A 23,874-nucleotide genomic window follows, 5' to 3' on the forward strand; every position below is an offset into this window, starting at 1 on the left:
AGCACATACACACATCAGTTTTCATTTTTCAATTCACTTGATAGTTGATATCTACATATTGTTCAAATCACACAACACAAACGGATTGCGAATTGTAGGTACAAAAAGAAAGTGAACCAACACCACCAATGATTGAAAACAACAATATTTCATCACTATACCACATTTTAGAACGAATACTAATTAAAATTTCATCATTTTAATAATATTTTCAACGAAAGTTTAACTCAATTTCACGAATTCGCCATTTAAACATACGTTAAAATTCAAATGGTAAACACAATCGAGTCCCCTTTAGGTGTGACATCAGAAGGTGATAACGATTCAGCGCTCAGGCCTTTTACTATAGGTGGTATTGACTAGAGTCTTTGGACTTTCGAATGGTATACTCAAAAAAAAATGTTGATAATTTTTTTACCCTTTAAAACCAAAAAGCTACAGGGGGTCCATATTTGTACCTTCTCCTCTACCAAGGTCCCAATATGCATCTAATGTAGATAGTCCTCTCTTCAAGAAAAGGATACATACGCTACCTTCTTCTCCCTCCCACCTCAGAAACCTTAGTTCCATTGTACAGAGCCCATAAATATTGGAGAAAAAATGTAAAAAGGAATTTGAAAACAAAAAATGAGGTTAAAAAGAAAAGTAAAATTATAGTGAACATTTTTCAAAAGAATCATAAAAATGGGGAACAACGTTCTACCTACCTAAGTTATTAAAAATTTACAATTTTTGCTGCAAAATTCTTGTAAACAGCTCACCCTCTTTTCAAGACGAGATCTCCAGTATCCCCTTCTTCCCTTCTTCCCTTCCTCCAGAAATGTTGATTTCTTTTTACAAATCCCATAACTGTTGAAAAAAACAAAAAATGAAAAAATGAAATAAAAAATTAAGTGAAAAGCAAAAATTTGTTGGTAAAGCAATTTTCAATAGAATGAATACCTAAGTAATTAATACGAGAAAGAAAGTGTCGAAAAACAAACATATTCCGTTGTGATCATGTTTTTCTTACCGTCAAACATTAAAAAAAATATTGGAATTGAAAATTTGCAAATATTTTATGAAATTTCTGGTAAACTAACAATTCTTGAATTCCGATGGCTTTTTTTTAAAAAAAATGTATCATTTCATTAAGTATTGTTTATTTTACGAAACAATCAATTTTCGATCCAAGCGGTCAAAATTAGATTTTGGCTCTTGGATTTGAAAAATGTTTTTCCCCTTCAATTTTGAAGTTAGGCAACACTTTCACATACTTACTTTTTTTCTGTGGTACCTATTCGTTTGTATAGTTTGTATCCAAATACAAAGTATTGCCACTCTCACTGGACACTCTGTAAATATAAAATATTGTTTGTGATTTAAAAAAAAAAAAAACTCTAAAAAATTTCCATAAACGACCCAATGATAGTTTCCAGCTTCTCTACAAATTTGAAAAAAAATTGATTATAACCAAAGATGAAAATTTTCAACAGAAGTTTCAATTTCACCTCTTTTACAGGGGTTGAGGATGAACCAGCGTTCTGAAAATTTGATCACCAAGGCTTTGGACCTCAATGATAATCTTCCACAGGTCAATTTCAAAATCTTAGCCAGGGGTCGATTCATTTCCTATACTTGGCTATGCTCTTTCAGCTCTCTCAATTTGACCATTTTTCTCAGGTTTTCGTGAGAAATAGGATTCTGAATTTTCAAAAAATCACCAAATTGTCCAAAAATAAAAATCCAGCTACTGAAATGTTTCCCATTCTAGTGATCTTGAAATTTTTCTGTCAGATTTCTGTCGATAAGACTCGTGCATTCGAAACGAACGCTATTTATATAATTAGGTGTAGCCAGCTCGCATATTGAAGTGTGTATTTCGAGATTTTAAACACCAAATCCCAAATCCCCTACTGCATTGATTGAAAAAAAAAGAAGTGCGACGATTTTTCAGAAGGGCACGTGGATAACGAATCATTTCCAAAGATAACAATTGTAGGCGTTTGCGAAGGAAACGGAAAACAATACAGTACTTATCTAAAATGAACTTCGTACACTGTTACAGATAACGATACTTGCAATGTAGCTATTGGTAAAAATTGTCATATTTTTAATTACAACGTATTTCGCATTTTCCCTCGAGTCTGTTTGTTTCTGTTATCTATCGATGGCAACAACGAAATAACAAAATATACTCTGGGATATGTGATAATAGGAGTATGTAGATTGCCGAATACGCGAGTTTCATTGTCAATCGGTCAGTGATGATTTTTGTTGTGCCAATGCCATATTTTTTATTCGTGAAGTTTGAAGAATTTTAATATTATGATACATTTTTAGCACCTACCTACATGTTTTAAATTTGAATTTTTTTGAGACTTTGATAAGCTCAATATGGAGGGAAGCAGAAGTAATCTGTATATTTTATTTTTCCTCGCATGCTTAATTAGCCAGGTAGGTAACTATTTATTCTTCTACTCACGAAATAATCGTTGGGTGTATTTACTACTACCTACATACCTATATTATTGTCTCTGTACTTAGCATGAATTTTTATTTTCAGGTCCACAATGATATGTTGTATAAAACGTATCGTTGCGATAATGGCAAATATATTCGTAATGAGTGGTTTTGCGATGGCGATAAAGATTGCGACAATAGGGAAGATGAAAGCACTGGAGTAGCTGCAACAGCATGCAAACGAGTAAGAAAATTTTTCTATAGTCTTGATCGAATTCGAGAGTACCATTGCATGTACATAACATATAAATCTTTATTCGAAATCGTCAATTGAATCATTTCATGTAGGTACCTATCTATTTAACATTATAAATTTCAGTATGGCTGTAATAGAGGAAAATTTCAATGTGACTCGAGTCAATGTAAGAACGTTACTGTACGGTGTAATACTATAAAAGATTGCGATGATGGCACTGATGAGTTGAATTGTGGTAAAGAGACTGTCTGGGTTACTTTTTTATGATTTTTAAACCCGACTATAGTAATAAAATAACGTACAAATATTTATGCCTGATTTGCAGGAGATCAAATCAATGTGAAGAATTGCACGAGCCCGGATAAATTTTTGTGCCATGATGGGCTGAGGTGTCTGGATTTAGATTTAACATGTGATGGTTATTGTAATTGTTTTGATTGTTCTGATGAAAATAGCAACTGTTCAAAAACTGGTAAGATACTCGTAAAAAATGTCCATGTTGGAGGATTTTTCCTAAATTCAGTGGAGACCTTCTTCATCTTGAATTGAAAGTCACCCAGAAAAATTGTTAGCTTCGAAGGTGCCTCTGATGGAAACATATGGATTTTCAAAGGGAGAGACGTGGTTTTTTCACTTTAGCCCTTACTCGTCAATCTGTTTTGGAAAAATGGTCCATTTTTCTAGATTTTTTGAAATTGATAATGACAAAAAAATTGGCATCACTGTATTCAAAAATATTTCTCCAGTTTCATAAATTATGTATATGATTTCAATGTTTTGGAATAATTAATACGAAATATTCGAGAAGAAAATATTTTCAAAACACAAATTTATCCTAAAATGAACGGTTTTCAAATTTTCAACCCCTCAGTGGAACCCTATAAATGAGTTTGGATTTTGATACCAATGAGCTAGATCGATATAGAATTTTGAAGACTTGGAACTGCGCAATTTTTTTTCCAAAAACAAGTGTGAGGAAAGGGTTAAAGCGAAAAAAAACACTATTATTTTTCGAAAATTCTCCTTCTTTGAAGATCCATGTCTTCCCTCCAGTAAGTACATGAAGACCTCCACTGATTTTGGTTAAAATCCTTCAACTTTTTTTTTTGATCCACCCTCTGTCTGTCAAACTTGTCAAAGAGTGAAATTTATTCATTTTTAGATTCGAGTATTATGAAGAAATGCCCAAATGCATATTTTGTTACTGCAAATGGTCCACAATGTTTGTGTGATTCAAACGATAACCAGTCCACCCCGATGTGTAGCAGTAAGTATAAGGAACACTGTGTACTTTTTGTGCAAGATAATCGCTCTTCAATTTTCACTCATTTAATTTTTCTTTTCAATTATCAATCATGTAATCAAAATAAAAAAACGCAGATTGCAATTCCAATCATCCAACACCGCAGTCATTCTCGTTTTTGGTTTAGACCAAGAAAATTCAAGATGGTAGATATGCAAAAATACTTTTACCAACAAGTCGAATTTTATTCGTTGATTTTTAAATTCAATGATTAATTTTCAATAAAAATGTCCATGATGAAATTAAAGCAGAAAGATTTAGTTTCCACCCATAATTCAACCTCCCGAATTTATTTGTGGTGATTTCGAGTCGTTTTGGGAGACTTTATGCGAATTTTTGGGGTTCTAATATAGAAAAAATTGCCAAAAAAGCCTGAAGTGAAATTCAGAACATTTAAATATATCGTCTTTGTGACCAATTTGATCAATTTTTGCTCAAATTTCAGGAATTGTTGTTTTTGGTTTAAACTCGTACTTAATTACTTAACTTATTTTGATTTCTCTCTCTTTCTTTCTTTCTTTCTTTCTTTCTTTCTTTCTTTCTTTCTTTGGAGAATTCAATAATTCAAAAATCCACTAGAGACGATTCAGAGAAAATTCTTCCAGCAAAATTCTTCCCATCTACAAGTTTTTTCAAAAAAAAAAAAAAAAATCCAGAGGAAAATTTTCAAGCAGATGTGCTCAACTCGACACATTGAAATTGAGGTAGGTACCTATAAAATAAGTTTTAGCTTTGCAACTTCTTTAGGTAAAATTTTGCGGAAGTTTCATCATTCAAAAATTTGCTCGAGGCTGCAGAACTACTCAAAACGGTTCTGAACAATTTCTATTCAATTCGGAGAGTAAATAGCTTCCCATCAAGTCAACCTGATGACATTTTAGTTATTTTTTCATTTTTTAAATCACATTTTATTTTTTTTTAATTTGCACTTAAGCCCAATATTCGAGTGATGACTGATAATGTACTTATTTTAGCTTCGTTTGGTTCAAAACTTTTTCTGCCTGTTGGGATCCTTTATAAGGTGATTTCGTAGATCAGGTGGCAACTCAGAAATTGGTTGATATTGAATTCGACCTTTTCGATAACATCTTGCAAGGTTTTTTAATTTCTCAGTTTTGAAAAAAGTATCATAAAAAAAAATGAAACTCAACATAAATTTAGATTTACCATTTGTTTGACAATTTCGATCGATTTACAGTAGGTCGTGTAAATTAATTGATACATGAACCAAAACCTGATGTAATATTGTACCTAGGTAGGTATCTGTTTTATTTCCACTCTTTCATCACAAGAATTTTAAAACATGATTCATTCTTGAATAAAAACCATCCTATCTTTGAAGGTTTATACTCCATCCCATCTAACTTTTCGTGTTTCATTTGATTTTCAGATATTGGACCTTGCGCTCGATATTCAAATTGTGAACAACGTTGCATAAAATTCAAAGCAAACTCGCAATGCTCGTGTTTCGAAGGTTTTCATCCAGTCAACGGTTCGAATGGTGTCAATTGCAGGAATAATGGTAACTGATTTTTTTTTTCATTTTTTTAACTCATATTTTTTTATATGTAAATATCAAAACGACGAATGAAAAAAAAAAAAAAACTAGACAGCTGCGCTAGCGCAGCTGTAACAGTGTGCGTAGCTTCTTTAGTTTGGAAAGCGCAACGCAATTTTGGAAAAGAAGCATAACAAAATTTCAAAAAAAGGCGCAATTTCGAAAAAAGCACAATGCGATTTAGAAAAAAATCACAACGCAAATTTCAAAAATAGAACAAGATTCCGAAAAAAATCAAAATACGATTTTGAAAAAAAAGCATAACGCAACTTTTTTAAAAAAAACGATTGGAATTTTGAAAGCAGAACGCAATCATGATTTAAAAAAAAATCACAATACGATTATGAAAAAAAAGCACATCACGATTTTCAAAAAAAGCACAATGCAACTTTGAAAAAAAGCGATTGGGATTTTGAAAGCAGAACGCAATCATGATTTTAAAAAAAACGCACAACGTGATTTCGAGAAAAAAAGCACAATACGATTTTCAAAAAAAGCACAAAGCAACTTTGGAAAAAAGCAATTGGGATTTTGAAAGCAGAACGCAATGATGATTTAAAAAAAAGCACAACGCGATTTTGAAAAAAGGCACATCGCGAATTTTAGTTTAAAAAAAGCACAACGCGATTTCGAAAAAAAAGCACAACACAATTTTGAAAAAAAAGCACAGTGCGAACTTTGAAAAAAGATCAACGCGAATTCTCAAAAAAGCACAACGCCAAATTTGAAAAAAAGCACAATGCGACTTCGGAAAAAAAAGCACAATGCAAATGTTGAAAAAAAAACAGAACGCGAACTTCAAAAAAAAAGCACAACGCGATTTTGAACGAGATTTTGAAAAAAAAGCACCACGCAATTTTGGAAAAAAAGCACAACACAATTTCAGAAAAAAGCACAACGCGATTTTGAAAAAAAAGCGAACTTTGAAAAAAAGCACAACGCGATTTCAAAAAAAAGCACAATGTGATTTTGAAAAAAAACATGATTTTGAAAAAAAAGCACAACGTGAACTTCAAAAAAAAAAGCACAATGAGGACTTCGAAAAAAAAGCACAACACGATTTTGAAAAAAAAGGCACAACGCGAATTTTAGTGAAAAAAAAGCACATCGCGATTTTGAAAAAAAAGCACAATGCAAACTTTGAAAAAAAGCTCAACGTGAATTCTGAAAAAAGCACAAGGCCAACTTTTAAAAAAAGCACAATGCGGATTTTGGAAAAAAAACACCGCGATTTCGAAAAAAAGCACAACGCGAACTTCAAAAAAAAAGCACAACGAAATTTTGAACGCGATTTTGAAAAAAAATGCACAACGCGATTTTGAAAAAAAGCACAACGAGATTTCAAAAAAAAGCACCACGCAATTTCAGAAAAAGAAGCACAACGCGATTTTTAAAGAAAAGCACGACGAGAACTTCAAAAAAAAAGAACACAACGCAAATTTTAGGAAAAAAGCACAACGCGATTTTTAAAAAAAAAAAAAAAACGCAAATTTTGGAAAAAAAGCAGGTGATTTTTAAAAAAAAGCGCAACGCGAACTTTGAAAAAAAAGGCACAACAAAATTTTGAAAAAAAGCACCACACCATTTTGGAAAAAAAGCATAACGCGATTTTGGAAAAAAAGCATAACGCGATTTTGAAAAAAAAAGCACGAGATTTAAAAAAAAAGCACAACGCGAATTTTAGAAAAAAAGCACAACGCGATTTTTAAAAAAAAAAAACAACGCAAATTTTGGAAAAAAAGCACGTGATTTTAAAAAAAAAGCGCAACGTGAACTTTGAAAAAAAAGGCACAACAAAATTTTGAAAAAAAGCACCACATCATTTTGGAAAAAAAGCACAACGAGATTTTTTAAAAACAAAGCACAACGCGATTTTGAAAAAAAAGCACAACGCGAACTTCAAAAAAAAAGAACACAACGCAAATTTTAGGGAAAAAAGCACAACGCAAATTTTAGAAAAAAAGCACAACGCGATTTTTTTTTTAAAAAAAGCACAACGGGAATTTTGGAAAAAAAGCATAACGCGATTTTGAAAAAAAAAGCACCACGAGATTTAAAAAAAAAGCACAACGCGAATTTTGAAAAAAAGCACAGCGTGATTTTTAAAAAAAAGCGCAACGCGAACTTTGAAAAAAAAAGCACAACGCGAACTTCAAAAATCAAGGCACAACAAAATTTTGAAAAAAAGCACCACACCATTTTGGAAAAAAAGCATAACGCGATTTTGAAAAAAAACACGATTTAAAAAAAAGCACAACGCGATTTTAAAAAAAAAAGCACAACGTGAACTTCAAAAAGAATAACAACGCAATTTCAAAAAAAAGCACCACACAATTTCGAAAAAAAAGCACAACGCGAACTTCAAAATAAAAAAACAACGCGAATTTTAGAAAAAAAGCACAACGCGATTTTAAAAAAGAAGCGCAACGCGAACTTCGAAAAAAAAGCACAACGTGATTTTAAAAAAAAACTCGATTTTGAAAAAAAAGCACAACGCGATTTCAAAAAAAAGCACAACGCGATTCCGAATACACTATGCTATGCTATTCTGAAAGCTCCGGAGCACAACGCGATATATCAGGAAAGCATAAGCACTGCAGTACTGAGAGATTGAGAGAACCTCTTGGGAGCACAGCAAAATCACAAATGACTGGAGGTTTTGATTCTGAAAGGGTAACCACCTGCTTTCAGCATCTACGTGTGTAAATGAAACACCTGCAGGTGTTTCACAAATGACTGGTGGGTTTTCATTCCGAAAGGGTAACCACCTGCTTTCGGCATCTAGTCTAAAATTGAACAATGGAAAAGATAACACTGTAGATAAGAATATTTTAGGACCCCTGCAGTGTTACATTTTAAAACCGATGTCGGCTTCCCTTTTGATACCTTTCTCATTGTTCAATTTTGAAAATTTAAAGTCGGCTTCGCTTTTGTCGGCTTCCCTTTTGATATGGCCCTTTTCCCTTTTTTATTCTTTTTTTGGTACAAATTTTCGTAATTAATTGCAATTACTCAAGAAGCTAATTGAGTAATTGCAATTATAATTACGACATTCCCTCCCTCAAGTTATGCCTCACCTACCTACGAAAGATTCAAAAAAATCGGCCCATTCCTCTAAGAGAACATTCGAGCCAAAGAATTTTTCAACTTTCGGAACGAAACCAATAGTGTGCTACGCACACTAAAAAAAAAAAAAAAAATACAGCTTCTTTGGATTTTGAACAATAAACAGAACCAAGCACGTTTTGTTTGAGTTGAAAGTAGGCTTATTACATGGCTTATTATTACTTCATAAATAGTTGATATGTAGGTACTTTTAGTTTCAAGGAGGTGTAAGAGCTACAAGCTTCTAAACTACGTTATGAATGTTTGTAAAATTTTCCAAAGATGACTATTCCGAAGGAACAAGTTTTTAAGTTTTTTGTCTCTCTAGAAAAGTTCCAAAAAGTGAACAAGGACTGTTTTGGAAAACTGATTTTCTTATTTTTAAAGCTTTAAAATAGGTTAAATGCGTTATTTAGGCACGTTGATAATTTAGGAATATAAGTTCAAACAGTGTCTGTCACTACGACTGGTTTTAAACAGTGTCTGTCACAAACACTGATCTTAAACAGTGTCTGTCACAAACACTGATTTTAAACAGTGTCTGTCACTATCACTGGTTTTAGACAGTGTCTGTCACAAACACTGGTTTTAAACAGTGTATGTCACTATTACTGGTTTTAAGCAGTGTCTGTCACAAACACGGGTTTTAAGCAGTGTCTGTCACAAACACTGGTTTTAAGCAGTGTCTGTCACTACCACTGGTTTTAAACAGTGTCTGTCACAAACACTGATCTTAAACAGTGTCTGTCACAAACACTGATCTTAAACAGTGTCTGTCACAAACACTGATTTTAAACAGTGTCTGTCACAAACACTGGTTTTCAACAGTGTCTGTCACAAACACTGATTTTAAACAGTGTCTGTCACTATCACTGGTTTTAAGCAGTGTCTGTCACAAACACTGGTTTTAAACAGTGTCTGTCACTATTACTGGTTTTAAGCAGTGTCTGTCACAAACACGGGTTTTAAGCAGTGTCTGTCACAAACACTGGTTTTAAGCAGTGTCTGTCACAAACACTGGTTTTAAACAGTGTCTGTCACAAACACTGCTTTTAAACAGTGTCAGTCACAAACACTGATCTTAAACAGTGTCTGTCACAAACACTGATTTTAAACAGTGTCTGTCACTACCACTGGTTTTAAGCAGTGTCTGTCACTATCACTGGTTTTAAGGAGTGTCTGTCACAAACACTGGTTTTAAGCAGTGTCTGTCACTACCACTGGTTTTAAACAGTGTCTGTCACAAACACTGATCTTAAACAGTGTCTGTCACAAACACTGATCTTAAACAGTGTCTGTCACAAACACTGATCTTAAACAGTGTCTGTCACAAACACTGATTTTAAACAGTGTCTGTCACTATCACTGGTTTTAAACAGTGTCTGTCACTATCACTGGTTTTAAGCAGTGTCTGTCACTACCACTGGTTTTAAGCAGTGTCTGTCACTATCACTGGTTTTAAGCAGTGTCTGTCACTATCACTGGTTTCAAGGAGTGTCTGTCACAAACACTGGTTTTAAAAAGTGTCTGTCACAAACACTGATTTTAAACAGTGTCTGTCACTATCACTGGTTTTAGACAGTGTCTGTCACAAACACTGGTTTTAAACAGTGTATGTCACTATTACTGGTTTTAAGCAGTGTCTGTCACAAACACGGGTTTTAAACAGTGTCTGTCACAAACACTGGTTTTAAACAGTGTCTGTCACAAACACTGGTTTTAAGCAGTGTCTGTCACAAACACTGGTTTTCAACAGTGTCTGTCACAAACACTGATTTTAAACAGTGTCTGTCACTATCACTGGTTTTAAGCAGTGTCTGTCACAAACACTGGTTTTAAACAGTGTCTGTCACTATTACTGGTTTTAAGCAGTGTCTGTCACAAACACGGGTTTTAAGCAGTGTCTGTCACAAACACTGGTTTTCGACAGTGTCTGTCACCAGCTCTGGTTTTCGACAGTGTCTGTCACAAACACTGATTTTAAACAGTGTCTGTCACTACCACTGGTTTTAAGTAGTGTCTGTCACTACCACTGGTTTTTAGTAGTGTCTGTCACAAAGACTGATTTTAAACAGTGACTTGTCTCTCTAGAAAAGTTCCAAAAAGTGAACAAGGACTGTTTTGGAAAACTGATTTTCTTATTTTTAAAGCTTTAAAATAGGTTAAATGCGTTATTTAGGCACGTTGATAATTTAGGAATATAAGTTCAAACAGTGTCTGTCACTACGACTGGTTTTAAACAGTGTCTGTCACAAACACTGATCTTAAACAGTGTCTGTCACAAACACTGATTTTAAACAGTGTCTGTCACTATCACTGGTTTTAGACAGTGTCTGTCACAAACACTGGTTTTAAACAGTGTATGTCACTATTACTGGTTTTAAGCAGTGTCTGTCACAAACACGGGTTTTAAGCAGTGTCTGTCACAAACACTGGTTTTAAGCAGTGTCTGTCACTACCACTGGTTTTAAACAGTGTCTGTCACAAACACTGCTTTTAAACAGTGTCGGTCACAAACACTGATCTTAAACAGTGTCTGTCACAAACACTGATTTTAAACAGTGTCAGTCCCTACCACTGGTTTTAAGCAGTGTCTGTCACTATCACTGGTTTTAAGGAGTGTCTGTCACAAACACTGGTTTTAAGCAGTGTCTGTCACTACCACTGGTTTTAAACAGTGTCTGTCACAAACACTGATCTTAAACAGTGTCTGTCACAAACACTGATCTTAAACAGTGTCTGTCACAAACACTGATTTTAAACAGTGTCTGTCACTACCACTGGTTTTAAGCAGTGTCTGTCACTATCACTGGTTTTAAACAGTGTCTGTCACTACCACAGGTTTTAAGCAGTGTCTGTCACTACCACTGGTTTTAAGCAGTGTCTGTCACTATCACTGGTTTCAACAGTGTCTGTCACAAACACTGATTTTAAACAGTGTCTGTCACTATCACTGGTTTTAAGCAGTGTCTGTCACAAACACTGGTTTTAAACAGCGTCTGTCACTATTACTGGTTTTAAGCAGTGTCTGTCACAAACACGGGTTTTAAGCAGTGTCTGTCACAAACACTGGTTTTAAGCAGTGTCTGTCACAAACACTGGTTTTAAACAGTGTCTGTCACAAACACTGCTTTTAAACAGTGTCAGTCACAAACACTGATCTTAAACAGTGTCTGTCACAAACACTGATTTTAAACAGTGTCTGTCACTACCACTGGTTTTAAGCAGTGTCTGTCACTATCACTGGTTTTAAGGAGTGTCTGTCACAAACACTGGTTTTAAGCAGTGTCTGTCACTACCACTGGTTTTAAACAGTGTCTGTCACAAACACTGATCTTAAACAGTGTCTGTCACAAACACTGATCTTAAACAGTGTCTGTCACAAACACTGATTTTAAACAGTGTCTGTCACTACCACTGGTTTTAAGCAGTGTCTGTCACTATCACTGGTTTTAAGCAGTGTCTGTCACTACCACTGGTTTTAAGCAGTGTCTGTCACTATCACTGGTTTTAAGCAGTGTCTGTCACTATCACTGGTTTCAAGGAGTGTCTGTCACAAACACTGATTTTAAACAGTGTCTGTCACTATCACTGGTTTTAGACAGTGTCTGTCACAAACTCTGGTTTTAAACAGTGTATGTCACTATTACTGGTTTTAAGCAGTGTCTGTCACAAACACGGGTTTTAAACAGTGTCTGTCACAAACACTGGTTTTAAACAGTGTCTGTCACAAACACTGGTTTTAAGCAGTGTCTGTCACAAACACTGGTTTTAAACAGTGTCTGTCACAAAAACTGATTTTAAACAGTGTTGGTCACAAACACTGATCTTAAACCGTGTCTGTCACAAACACTGATTTTAAACAGTGTCTGTCACTACCACTGGTTTTAAGCAGTGTCTGTCACTGTCACTGGTTTTATGGAGTGTCTGTCACAAACACTGGTTTTAATCAGTGTCTGTCACTACCAATGGTTTTAAACAGTGTCTGTCACAAACACTGATCTTAAACAGTGTCTGTCACAAACACTGATTTTAAACAGTGTCTGTCACTACCACTGGTTTTAAGCAGTGTCTGTCACTATCACTGGTTTTAAACAGTGTCTGTCACTATCACTGGTTTTAAGCAGTGTCTGTCACAAACACGGGTTTTAAACAGTGTCTGTCACCAGCACTGGTTTTCGACAGTGTCTGTCACCAGCTCTGGTTTTCGACAGTGTCTGTCACAAACACTGATTTTAAACAGTGTCTGTCACTACCACTGGTTTTAAGTAGTGTCTGTCACTACCACTGGTTTTTAGTAGTGTCTGTCACAAAGACTGATTTTAAACAGTGTCTGTCACTACCACTGGTTTTAAGCAGTGTTTGTCACAAAAACTGCTTTAACCCTTTCTCGCGTCAAATATTGGTTTTGTATCCCCCCTCCAATTTTTCTTATATGTATTAAATCGTTTCTTGGGCGTCTTTAAGCAACAGTAGTTTGTTACAGATTTTTTCCTCAACTCACTTTCAAGATATTGAGGTGAGAACACGTATGTCCAACGTCCCAGAGGGGTTTTTGAAGTACATGGGTGCCTATTACTCCTCATGTGCGTTATTGATCGCCTTTTACTTTTTGTTGCAGTCTGGTACGGAAATGCTGTTTTGTATGCGACTATGTTGAAGATAAAAATGCTGAATGTTACTTCCAAAAGCACTATAATTGTTCAAAATGAAGTGCACAATTGTACAGCTTTAACCGCTGCGAATAATAACCTTTACTATGCGACAACACTTTTGAATAATTATGGAAGTATATCGAAATCGTCGATTACCGCTTATGCAAAATCTGAAACGTTAATTAAAACGAGTAAGTTAACAAAATATGCTCATTTGCTCAATTTCTATTGTTTTTGTACCTACCTAAGGTGCTTACTCTGATTCATTAAACTTAAAAATGTACCTATTTGCTTCTGTTTCTTTTTAATTTAGGTTCACCCATAATCTCAGTTGCGATTGATTATATTACAAACAACATATACTACACGAGCAATAATTCACTGACAGTTTGCACGAATAATGGACAAATTTGCAAGCTATTGAAATGTTGCGATATAGGTGCTGTTGCTCTTGCTCCAAAATCAGGGTATAAAATCCACTTTTCTTTACTTAAATATATATATATTTAAAACGAAACTTTTGCATCAGTCCAGATCAATCCTATAAGCACTAGCTCAGCAAAATAACGAGGAGGGATTTTCAGCTCGCAAAAAATTTTTGAATCCAGAAAAACTAGATAGAAAGAGCATGCAAAAGTGTATCATCGGCCAAATTTTCAGATAACAAAATGCATTTTTCGATTTTTAGTGAAATTTTTTAAAATCAAATTAGGACCCAAAATGAAAAAAATGAAAAAAATTCAAAATTTCATCAAGTTGACCTAGCGATTCTGAACTGGAGTTCATAAGATTTCTCAGAGGAGAATAATTGCATCTGATCATGGTTAGATTAGATCAGAACAGAATCGGGACATTCCCTCAGATTAGGTCTGTTTTGACCTGATCGACAAATCCAATTTACAAAATGTCCTTTTATTCATTTTTTTTCTCTTGATGTTCCTGTAGGTGGGTATTCTATTTGAAAGCGCATTCAATGTATTCTGCCAATTCAGTCCTATTAATGAAATCTAACATGGACGGATCGAACGAAACTATTTTTTCGGACGATGTGTACAGAGGTGATGTTTCCATCGCAGTTGACGAATCAGAATCCAAATTGTATTTGTTAGCTGTCACAGACGGCTATTACAAGGCTAAAGTTGAGCGAATATCTTTCGACGCTGAATTTAAAGAGGTAATGCGTACTTTGAGGGTGTTTATACGTACATACAATATCTAAGTATATAGGTATACTTATAATTAACTGTATTTTTTTTATATTTTATTTTTTTTTGTAACATTTGTGTCATTTCTAGTCTGTGGATACGCGCAAAGTGAGAAGTTTGACTGTTCTCACCAACGACACATTCTTCATAATTGACCAAAGAAATGATATTTATCATACGAAAGAGCTCCGCGATTTGAGGAACACGAATGATGATTCGAATGCATTTTTTCGCGATAACAGCACATCAACTACGAAATTTTTATACGGATATAATTATTTATTGCAACGTAGTGATACGGTAGGTATTTTTCGATTTGAATTTTAGCAAAGAATCATGACGTGACATTAAAAAACATTAGTTCAATTTCACATTTTTTGAAAATTAATTTTAAAAAATTCCTTTTCTATAAGATTTTTTTTTTGAAAAAATGTTGTCTTTATGGATAAAATTGTTGAAAATGAATCGTATAGGCATATTTAAGTTAAAAGACGAGGAGGAGGAATAATTTCGATATTTTTTTTTCAGAATCCTTGCCAAAAATCATCCTGTCGTGGCATATGTCTCACCAAACCTGCCATCTCTTCATATTCCGCTGCCACTTTGACCTATTCTTGCGTCTGTGATAATACTACTCAAACTAATGATGATCCAATGTGTTCAAATTATCGTGCACCAGTTGCAAAAAGTGGCATTTCCCTTGTGATGGTGATCTTGTTAGCATTTGTTATCTTAGGTATCGGAGGGGTGGTGGGTTATTTTGTGTTTCTGAAAAAAAACTGGTATCAGTATTTCGCAACGTTACGAGGATGGCAGCAAAGTAAACGTGATGGTTCGGGCGGAATTATGAATGACTACGATGGATAAGTCAGCAAAGTAGGTAAAGTGTAGAAATTGTATAAAAATTTAAATTGTACCAAAGTATTTTGAGATTAAATTATTCTTTTCAAAGATTATTGTTCATATTTTCCAATACACCGATGTGATCATATAAATTTAGTACAACTGTTTGTTTCTTTATATCGGGGCAGGGAATTTAATGCTATGATTTTTTGTTAAGCTGGATTCTTTTTCTTTTTTGCCATTGTTAGGACAAATAATTAAGCTGAAAATCTCTTAAAAATACATACTTACGTGGGTACTTTAAAAGTTAAGTATTAAAAATTACATTGAGATAAGCTTGTAAACAATTGCTTAAGAAATCGTTCAAATTTGAAAGTTGAGTAGGTAAACCATTTCAAAATAAATCTTACAATATTTTTTCGATTTTTTCAAGTTGGCAGTAATGACAAGAAAACTGACACCACTGCATTGCAAAATAGGTACCTACTTATTTCCTCAGTTTCAAGAATAATATCTTTCAGTATTTCTTGCCAAATTAACGCGAAACATTTGCGCAGAAAAAATTTTCAAAACACGAATTAGCAGTTTATCTGCAACATTGTATGTATATTTATCTCGTTTAATTCTCGCCTTATTTCGTTTACGTTCGGTTATTGTCTAATTATAACGTTGGTACTGTGCCTAGTTGCACTAAGCTTCATTCTCCTCGTTGTTTTTTCAATATTTTCTGTACCTACATGTATGTGCGTTATGTGTACGTTATGGTGAAATTATACCTTTTTCCAATTAATTAAGCTCGTTTTTATTGTATTTTTTTTTGTATTGCTACTATTGTCCAAACAAACTATTAAAGTACCTTATAAGTATCTACTTAATGTTATCACATAGTTAGAAGAATGTTTAAAGAATTCTCAGTTTCAATATTGTTATAATTATTCGTTTTCTTTTTTTCTTCGCGAATAATTTTTAATTTTTGAAGGCATTCGATTTATAATGGAGGACGGTGTAAATGTTTTGAAATTAATTTTGTTAGCGTGTTTGTTCAATCAGGTAAGTTATCTTCATTTACAGTGGCGGACTGGACAATGATGTTGACTGGGGATCAGTAGGAGGCCCCGAAACACCCAGGGGCAAGGGGGTCCTATGTTTAAACCAAAAATATACCTACTATTTTCATTCTATTTAAACATGGCTCGGACCTGTTTGCTTTTCTTTTATTTCATAATCGAAATTTTCAACTCCCAATATTCAAGTTTTAAAATTATGGAGTGAAAAAATAGGTAGGTACCTAGACACCTCGTTTCTTGCCAAAAAATGTCACTTTTTGACAAAAAAAAAAAAAAAAAAAAAAACAAGAAATATTCATTTTGCTTTTCTGAAAATTACCTAAAAATTCCGCTTTTTTGCCTAAAAAAAAATGTCAAAATGATCAAAAAGTTTTTTCCATTTTCAACATAGATGCAAAAAAGAATCATTTTTTTGGCCATTAATGCAAAAAAATTCCAAAAAGTTTTATTTTTTCCCAAACATTTAAAAGAAAAATGTACTTACCTACTTTAATTTCTTATTCTTAAAAATGGCTAATTTTTACCAAAATTATTCTTTTTTACGCCAAAATTGTCAAAATCCTGCTGTTTGCCAAAAATCGTAAAAAAAAACTCGCTTGAAAAAAAAAGTTTAAAAATGGTCGTTTTTTCAGAAAATTTAGAATTTTTAATTTTTTAAAAAAATTTGTCCAAGTATCTCGCTTTTTAATGCCAGCAACTTTCAGAAAACCATTCCTTTGGTTAAACTATTGTCAGTCTCGTTTTATTTTTCCAAGAATTGACTTTTTCGTCAGAAATTACTAAAATGTTTACTTTATTGAGGCCAAAAAATTGTCACAAAGTCTCGAATATAAACAATATTTATCAAATAGTTTCGAAATACATATGTAGTTTAATAACTTCTCTATCATTTTCAAAATTTGAAAAACTCATTATTCAAACTCTATAATTTTGGATCAAAATAACTACATACTTACCTTTTAAAAAATTCCAAACATTGTTTTACCTCTTGAAACCCAAATTTTCGAAAGCTTCCGTAAATTCAAAAATGAAAATAACGATTTTTTTAATGAGGAACATCTAATTAATGTGAGTATCATTATCAATCGGTAAAATTGCAATTTCATTTTTTTATTTGTATTTAAGATCTTAAAAACTCGCCATTTTATTCAGTAAAATTGACATTTTTTTTCTCATGCCGGAGGGTAAATTTTCAGTCAGTCCCCCTTCCCCACTCTACTCCACTCCACCCAAAAAACTCCTCTAATTAGGGGGGGGGAGTGGCCTTTGCATTGGTAATTCTGATTTTTAAAATTTATCGTGACATTTTAAACTAAGTAAGTAGGTAGTTTGAAGATTATTTCCGCGACCATTTTGATCGAATTTTCAAAATTAAATAATTCTCATACATTTTTTCCTCAAAAAAATTGAGGTTTTGGTGGGCGTATGAAACACCATAGTAATCCCAGAAGTCGAAGTGTAAAACTTGACAATTTGATTTAAAATGAATGTTAACATTTTGTTTAGATTTATGGTGAACATGGGGATAAAACTCTCCGTTGCAACAACGGACAATTTGTCGCAGTCAGTGATTTGTGCAACGATATTAAAGATTGTACCGATGGAAGCGATGAACCGAGCTCATGTAAGACGTCTTGGAACTGCGGACCCGGTCAATTTTCCTGTATTCCTTACTCGAATTCAACGACAAATGCGACATCAACGGCGACTTGCTTAAGTGCAGAAGTTCTATGTGATACACGGAAAGACTGTGCAAATAACTTCGATGAAGAAAATTGCGGTATTTAAATACATTTTTATTTTACTTTTTTTTTTTTAATAAAGTAATTCTGGCTCTGTTTTAATGCTTGGGGATTTATCTGTTTTAATGCAGGAAATCTCACAAATGTGCAGGACTGCCAACTTGGTGATGGGAAATTTTTATGCAGAGATAAATTAAGATGTCTCAACGAAGAAAACACTTGCGATGCTAGTTGTAATTGTTTCGATTGTTCTGAGGAGAACGATAATTGCATCGTAATTGATGATGATGATGATGGGTTTCCATTTATGATGACGTTGTTGATTTTGATTGTGTTGGCGGCTGTTCTTGGAGGAATGTATTTTATTTACCAAAAATATTACCGTTAACACTTACCTAAGTAACAGTAATTACGCCATTTTTTGCGTAAGAAATTAGAAGCGTGTTTACCGCTTTCAATCAGTCTTAGTCGGGGGCCCTCATAAGGATCTATTGTAACCCCCCTCCCATAAATCCTCCGGTACGACTTTTTGCTTAAAGGGGGAGTCCTAAGGAACATTTCGAGCCCCTGTCCTGAAAAAAAGTGGCACTACTTACAAAACGACGGCCATTTTGATTGACAGCTAGGCCAGTCGAAACAGCACGTTTCAACATAGGACTTACACAAAATTTTTTAAACGGTACAAAGGTAGATCGAAAGAGCAGGCAAACATTCATCACCTGTCAAGTGAAGTGCCGTTTTCGATTTTTGGTGAATTTTTGAAAAACAAATTTAGGCCAAAAATGAGAGAAAAAATCAAAATTACACCAAATTGATCTAGAAAGCTGAAATTTGGGATATAGGTACCCTATTTTCGACCTATCAAATCCATTGAAAACTGTTATTAACCGTTTTGAGCAGTTCTGGAGTCTCTAGCAGATTTTTGGAACTCGAAATTTCCACAAAATTTCATCAAATGTTGAAGAGCCGAAATTCATTCCGCAAACTAATTTCAATACGCTATGAAGTCAATTGCAGATGGATTTTAAGTCCCATATATGCGAGGAAAAGACGGAAAGTACTGTGTTACCAATCAAGAAACTGAAGAGGTCTGGATCAGCTACATACAAGAACTGTATGGAGATGATACACGTCCGGCTCAAATTGCAGTTTCATCCACAGAAGAGGCACCACGAATTGAAATGTGGGAGCTGAGGAATGCTGTGAAGCGAGCCAGAAACCACAAAGCAGTGGGAGAAGATCTCATACCAGCATACTTGATCAAACATTTAACACCATAGTATGAAAATGAGCTGCTGAAGATAATAAACAAAATATACGATGAAGGCACTCTGCCTAAGGACTTCAAAGCAGTAAATTTTGTACCATTACCTAAAAAGAACAACTCGCAAAAATGCTCTGAATATAGAACCATCGCACTGATGAGCCACGCACTGAAGCTACTACTCTCCATCATAAATGCCAGAATTGAGAAGAAGATAGATGAAAATCTAAGCGAAACACAATATGGCTTTTTGTAGCAAAAAAAAGGGACGAGAGACGCAATTGCCCTGCTGAAAGTGATCATTCAAAGAGCACTGAATGCAAATAGGGAAATCATTGCTTGCTTCGTCGATTATGAAAAAGCATTTGATCGTGTCAACCATGAGAAGATGTTGGAGATCCTGGAAAAATGAGTACTTTAGAGTCAAACCCAGAATTCTCCACTTTTCACTATTTTGAGAAAAACGCAAAAAACTGATGAAAGGTGGGAATTAGTAGTAGCAGGTTTTTGATCTCGCCTATGTATAGTGCTTCGGGTAACAATTGAATTGACAAAAAAAAAATTTTTTCGAGTCTTTCCATAGCAGTAATTCACGATACCATTTTGGAGAATTCTGGTTTTGACTCCAAGTCTGTAAAAAATATCGAAAATACACGAAAATGCATGATAAAATGAGGGATAATTCTAGATTCAAGTCCGTTGAAAGTATCTCAAGGTTGTTTATAGTCGACTGAAATGAAAAAAAAATTTTTTTTGAAGTATTTTTTTCAAAGTTTGACTCAAACCTGGTACTTTGGACCCCCTAACCATCATGGTATCGAATGGGGTAAAATGTTGAATGGCAATTGATGCGTACCTACTAACTGTTCCCAAAACGACCATAATCTCATTTTTGAAAATTTTGGACATTTTTCGGAGTTGGACTCGGACCCGGTACTTTGGACCCCCCCTGACTGCGTCATTGTGTCAGATAGGTAAAAACGGAGAATGGCAATCGATGCGTACCTACTAACTGTACCCAAAACGATCATAACCTCATTTTTGAAAAATTTGGAGAATTCTGGGTTTGACTCTAAAGTACTCAAATACAATATCGATAACAAAGACCTGCAAATAATCAAGAACCTGTACTGGGAGCAAAGCACTAACATCAAGATTGGAACTGAGTACTCGGAGAACGGATGTGGAATAAAGAGAGGTGCAGATGCAGAAAATGATCAACCAAATCAACAGTGCTGGATTAAAATATGGAATGAAAATAAATGCAGGCAAGACCAAGGTGATGAGATTTACGAAAGGAGATGATAAAGAGGTCAAAATCAACATCGGATCACAAGAAATTGAAAATGTAAAGCAATTCAGGTACCTTGGAGCACTGATAAACAACGATGGTAGAGATCATAAAGAAATTAAATCACGGATTGGAATGGCAAAGACCGCTTTCAACAACCTTGCCAATGTGCTGGGAAATCGAACAATGAGTATTGATCTGAGGAAGAGAATTATGCGATGCTACGTATGGACCGTTCTGAAGTATTCCTGCGAAACATGGACCATGAGTGCAGAATGCGAGAAGAAAGTATCCGCTTTTGAGATGTGGTGCTATCGAAGGTTACTACGGATCTCATGGAAGGACTTCATTACCAACAAGGAAGTACATACTAGCAAGAATAGGAGAGGAGCGGAAAGTCGTAGTTGAAGACATCAAAAACAGAAAGCTAAAGTATTTAGCTCATAAAATATGAGAAAACGGTATTTTCATGCTAGCAGTATAGGGGAAAATCCAAGGAAGATCGACGAGAGGGAGGAAACGATCGGAACTGTTAACAACAAACTCACCGGCCAACTCCCCCTGCAAGACCCTGAAAGAAACAATTAGATACGCTAGATACCGGCTAATATAGATGGACATATACGCTATCTCCTGTAAAGGAGCGCGACTACGACGACGACGAGAGCCTGCAGCAACTTTTTGAAAATCACTGGAGCCTCCAGTAGATTTTCTAAACTTGAAATTTCCCCAAAATTTCATCAAAAATGGAGATGGAAAGCCGAAATTCATTCTGCAAATTAATTTCAATATGCTACAAAGTCGACTGTAGGTGGATTTCAAGTTGTTTTGAAGCCTCCAGTGACTTTTTGAAAGGTTTTATGACGTTTTTTGAAAAATTCAAGTTTCCAGAAAGTAGCTGGAAGCATCAAAACCATTTGAAACCACCATGCAGTCGAGTTGATATCGTATTGAAATTAGTTTGCGAGGTAAATTTCGGCTTGCCAACTTTAATGTGATAAAATGATGTGAAAATTCAAGTTTCAAAAACCTGTGAGAGACTTCAGTAATTTTCAAAAAGTCGCTGGAGCCTCCAAAATGACGTGAACCCACCTGAAGTCGTCTTCAGAGGGTGTTAAAATTGGAGTGCAGAGTAAATTTCGGGTTTCCATCTCCATTTGATGAAATTTTGGGGAAATTTCAAGTTTCAAAAATCTGCTGGAGACTCTATACCTATAGTGATGTTCAAGGAGTCGCTGGAGGCTCCAAAACGACTTCAAATCCACCTACAATTGACTTCCTAGGGTATTGAAATTAGTTTACGGAATGAATTTCGGCTTTCCAACTCCATTTGATAAAATGTTAAGGAAATTTCGAGTTCCAAAAATCTGCTGGAGGCTCCAGAACTGCTCACAACGGTTTGAAACTGTTTCCAATCGATTTGACAAGTCGAAAATAGAGTAGGTATATCCAAAATTTCAGCTTTCTAGGTCCATTTGGTAAAATTTTGATTTTTTCTCCCTCATTTTTGGCCTACCTAAATTTGATTTTCAAAAATTCACCAAAAATCGAAAAACGCACTTTAGCACTTGAAATTTTGACAGGTGATGAATGTTTGCCTGCTTTTTCGATCTGCCTTTGTACGGCTTAAAAATGTTTGTGCAAGTCCTGTGTTGGAACGCAAAATCTGCGGTTTCGGCTGGCCTGTCAATCAAAATGGCCGTAATTTTGTAAGTAGGGCCACTTTTTTTAGGACAAAGGTGAAATGTTCCTTAGGACTACCCCTTTAAGAAAAAAGTCGTCCCGGGGGATCAACGGGGAGAGGGGGTGCAATAGATCCTTATGCGGGCCTCCTAACTACCTCGCAATTGGTATATGAAGCCCCATGCCTTTTTTTTTCATACGGTACGCGATCCTCTGGCACTTTTTAGTCGTTCTAGTTAGACACACGTTTACGTTAATTCGATATAATAATGTATTGTATTAGCCATGTTTTTAAAATTACCTAGTTTTAATTTTTCGTTTGTTCCTTTCAATAAACGGCTATATTTAGCAATGAAAATTTTCGCTGACTCTTTTATCTATGTTCAATTACAAAGGAGTATTTTATAATTTTATTCGAGACGGTCTCAAGACGACCAAATTTTGGATCCTAGTCAAGATGAATTTTGATTTTTTCCAAAATTAAAATATTTTACCTGTGTTGAGAGAGTTTTCCCGCACGCAAATTTGTAAGAAAAATATCTTACCTTCTCACTTAGGTAGGTACACCTACTTTGATGAGAATGAGAAAAAAAAACGGAAATGTTTAATTTCTTTGAAATTGAAAAACTGCAGTTGAAATTAGTCCAAGCTATTTGAAGAGACTGGAATACTTCCTCTATCACAAACGAGAGATCAGCTTATGTTAAAAAGTGGTACTGAAAGTTAAAAATTCTCCAAATCATCCATCATCCATCCAAACAAAACAATGTCAAAATTTACCTAAAAATATTTTTGAAAAACTACAAGTGCTTGTACAATATACAAAATTTCGTGAAAATTTCGTAGAAAATTGAAAATTTCAACGAAATTACTTACTTAATCGAATGTCATCAAATGGGAATAGGTATTTGGTAAAAATTAAAAAAAAAAAAACACATAAAGTACCTACCATTAAGACAGAAGGATGAGCGATTGAGCATAAAATATGATAGAAAATTACCCAATTATTCTATTTCACCAAAATTGAGATAAGCTTGGCAACACTTGCTTGAAAAATTGTTCAAATTTGAAAAATATAAGTAGCATTTTAAAATAAATCTTACAACATTTTTTTCAAGTTGGCAAATATTTTCAAAACACGAATTTATCCAAAAATAAGCGATCTACAAATTTTCAACCACTGAATAGAACCTTAAAAGTGGACTTGAATTTTGAACAGAAATAGCGTAGATCGTCTCAGAATCTCAAATGTATACTTTCATTTGGGACTGGGCCATTTTTCTCAAAACAGGTTGGGTAGTGACAGGAGTGAAAAAACCACAATTTTTTCAAATAGGTATGCTCCCTCTTTGAGGATCCATTTCTTCCCTCCAGGGGCACCTCTGTAATTAACACTTTTTCTGACGTGAGTAGTTTTCAGCTCAGAATAAAGGTCTGTGTTAAATTTGGTCAAAATCTGC

General features: G+C 34.5%; 2 protein-coding genes across 2 annotated transcripts; both read left to right on the top strand.

Annotated features, from left to right (window-relative positions):
* The first annotated feature begins 2,081 nt into the window (after positions 1 to 2,081).
* LOC135838855 (very low-density lipoprotein receptor-like) lies at positions 2,082 to 15,475 on the top strand. The gene is made up of 12 exons (XM_065354654.1): positions 2,082 to 2,239; positions 2,323 to 2,436; positions 2,546 to 2,686; positions 2,822 to 2,933; positions 3,024 to 3,170; positions 3,861 to 3,965; positions 5,392 to 5,523; positions 13,286 to 13,510; positions 13,633 to 13,786; positions 14,265 to 14,493; positions 14,615 to 14,824; positions 15,053 to 15,475. The coding sequence occupies exons 2-12, from the start codon at positions 2,377 to 2,379 to the stop codon at positions 15,389 to 15,391; spliced, it is 1,854 nt and encodes a 617-aa protein (XP_065210726.1). The 5' UTR covers positions 2,082 to 2,239; positions 2,323 to 2,376; the 3' UTR covers positions 15,392 to 15,475.
* Positions 15,476 to 16,277: 802 nt separating this feature from the next.
* LOC135838868 (vitellogenin receptor-like) lies at positions 16,278 to 22,772 on the top strand. Its single transcript, XM_065354672.1, has 3 exons — positions 16,278 to 16,417; positions 17,941 to 18,214; positions 18,308 to 22,772. The coding sequence occupies exons 1-3, from the start codon at positions 16,361 to 16,363 to the stop codon at positions 18,562 to 18,564; spliced, it is 588 nt and encodes a 195-aa protein (XP_065210744.1). The 5' UTR covers positions 16,278 to 16,360; the 3' UTR covers positions 18,565 to 22,772.
* Positions 22,773 to 23,874: the final 1,102 nt, after the last annotated feature.

This window comes from Planococcus citri, chromosome 3 (genome assembly GCF_950023065.1).
Source record: "Planococcus citri chromosome 3, ihPlaCitr1.1, whole genome shotgun sequence".
Lineage (NCBI taxonomy): Eukaryota > Metazoa > Arthropoda > Insecta > Hemiptera > Pseudococcidae > Planococcus > Planococcus citri.

Coding starts and splice junctions, on each gene's coding strand:
- LOC135838855 (XM_065354654.1), top strand. CDS start 2,377: ATGGAGGGAAGCAGAAGTAATCTGTATATTTTATTTTTCCTCGCATGC. Junction 2,687..2,821: donor CTGCAACAGCATGCAAACGA/GTAAGAAAATTT, acceptor TATAAATTTCAG/TATGGCTGTAATAGAGGAAA. Junction 14,494..14,614: donor TCGACGCTGAATTTAAAGAG/GTAATGCGTACT, acceptor TGTCATTTCTAG/TCTGTGGATACGCGCAAAGT.
- LOC135838868 (XM_065354672.1), top strand. CDS start 16,361: ATGGAGGACGGTGTAAATGTTTTGAAATTAATTTTGTTAGCGTGTTTG. Junction 16,418..17,940: donor TAGCGTGTTTGTTCAATCAG/GTAAGTTATCTT, acceptor CATTTTGTTTAG/ATTTATGGTGAACATGGGGA. Junction 18,215..18,307: donor CTTCGATGAAGAAAATTGCG/GTATTTAAATAC, acceptor GTTTTAATGCAG/GAAATCTCACAAATGTGCAG.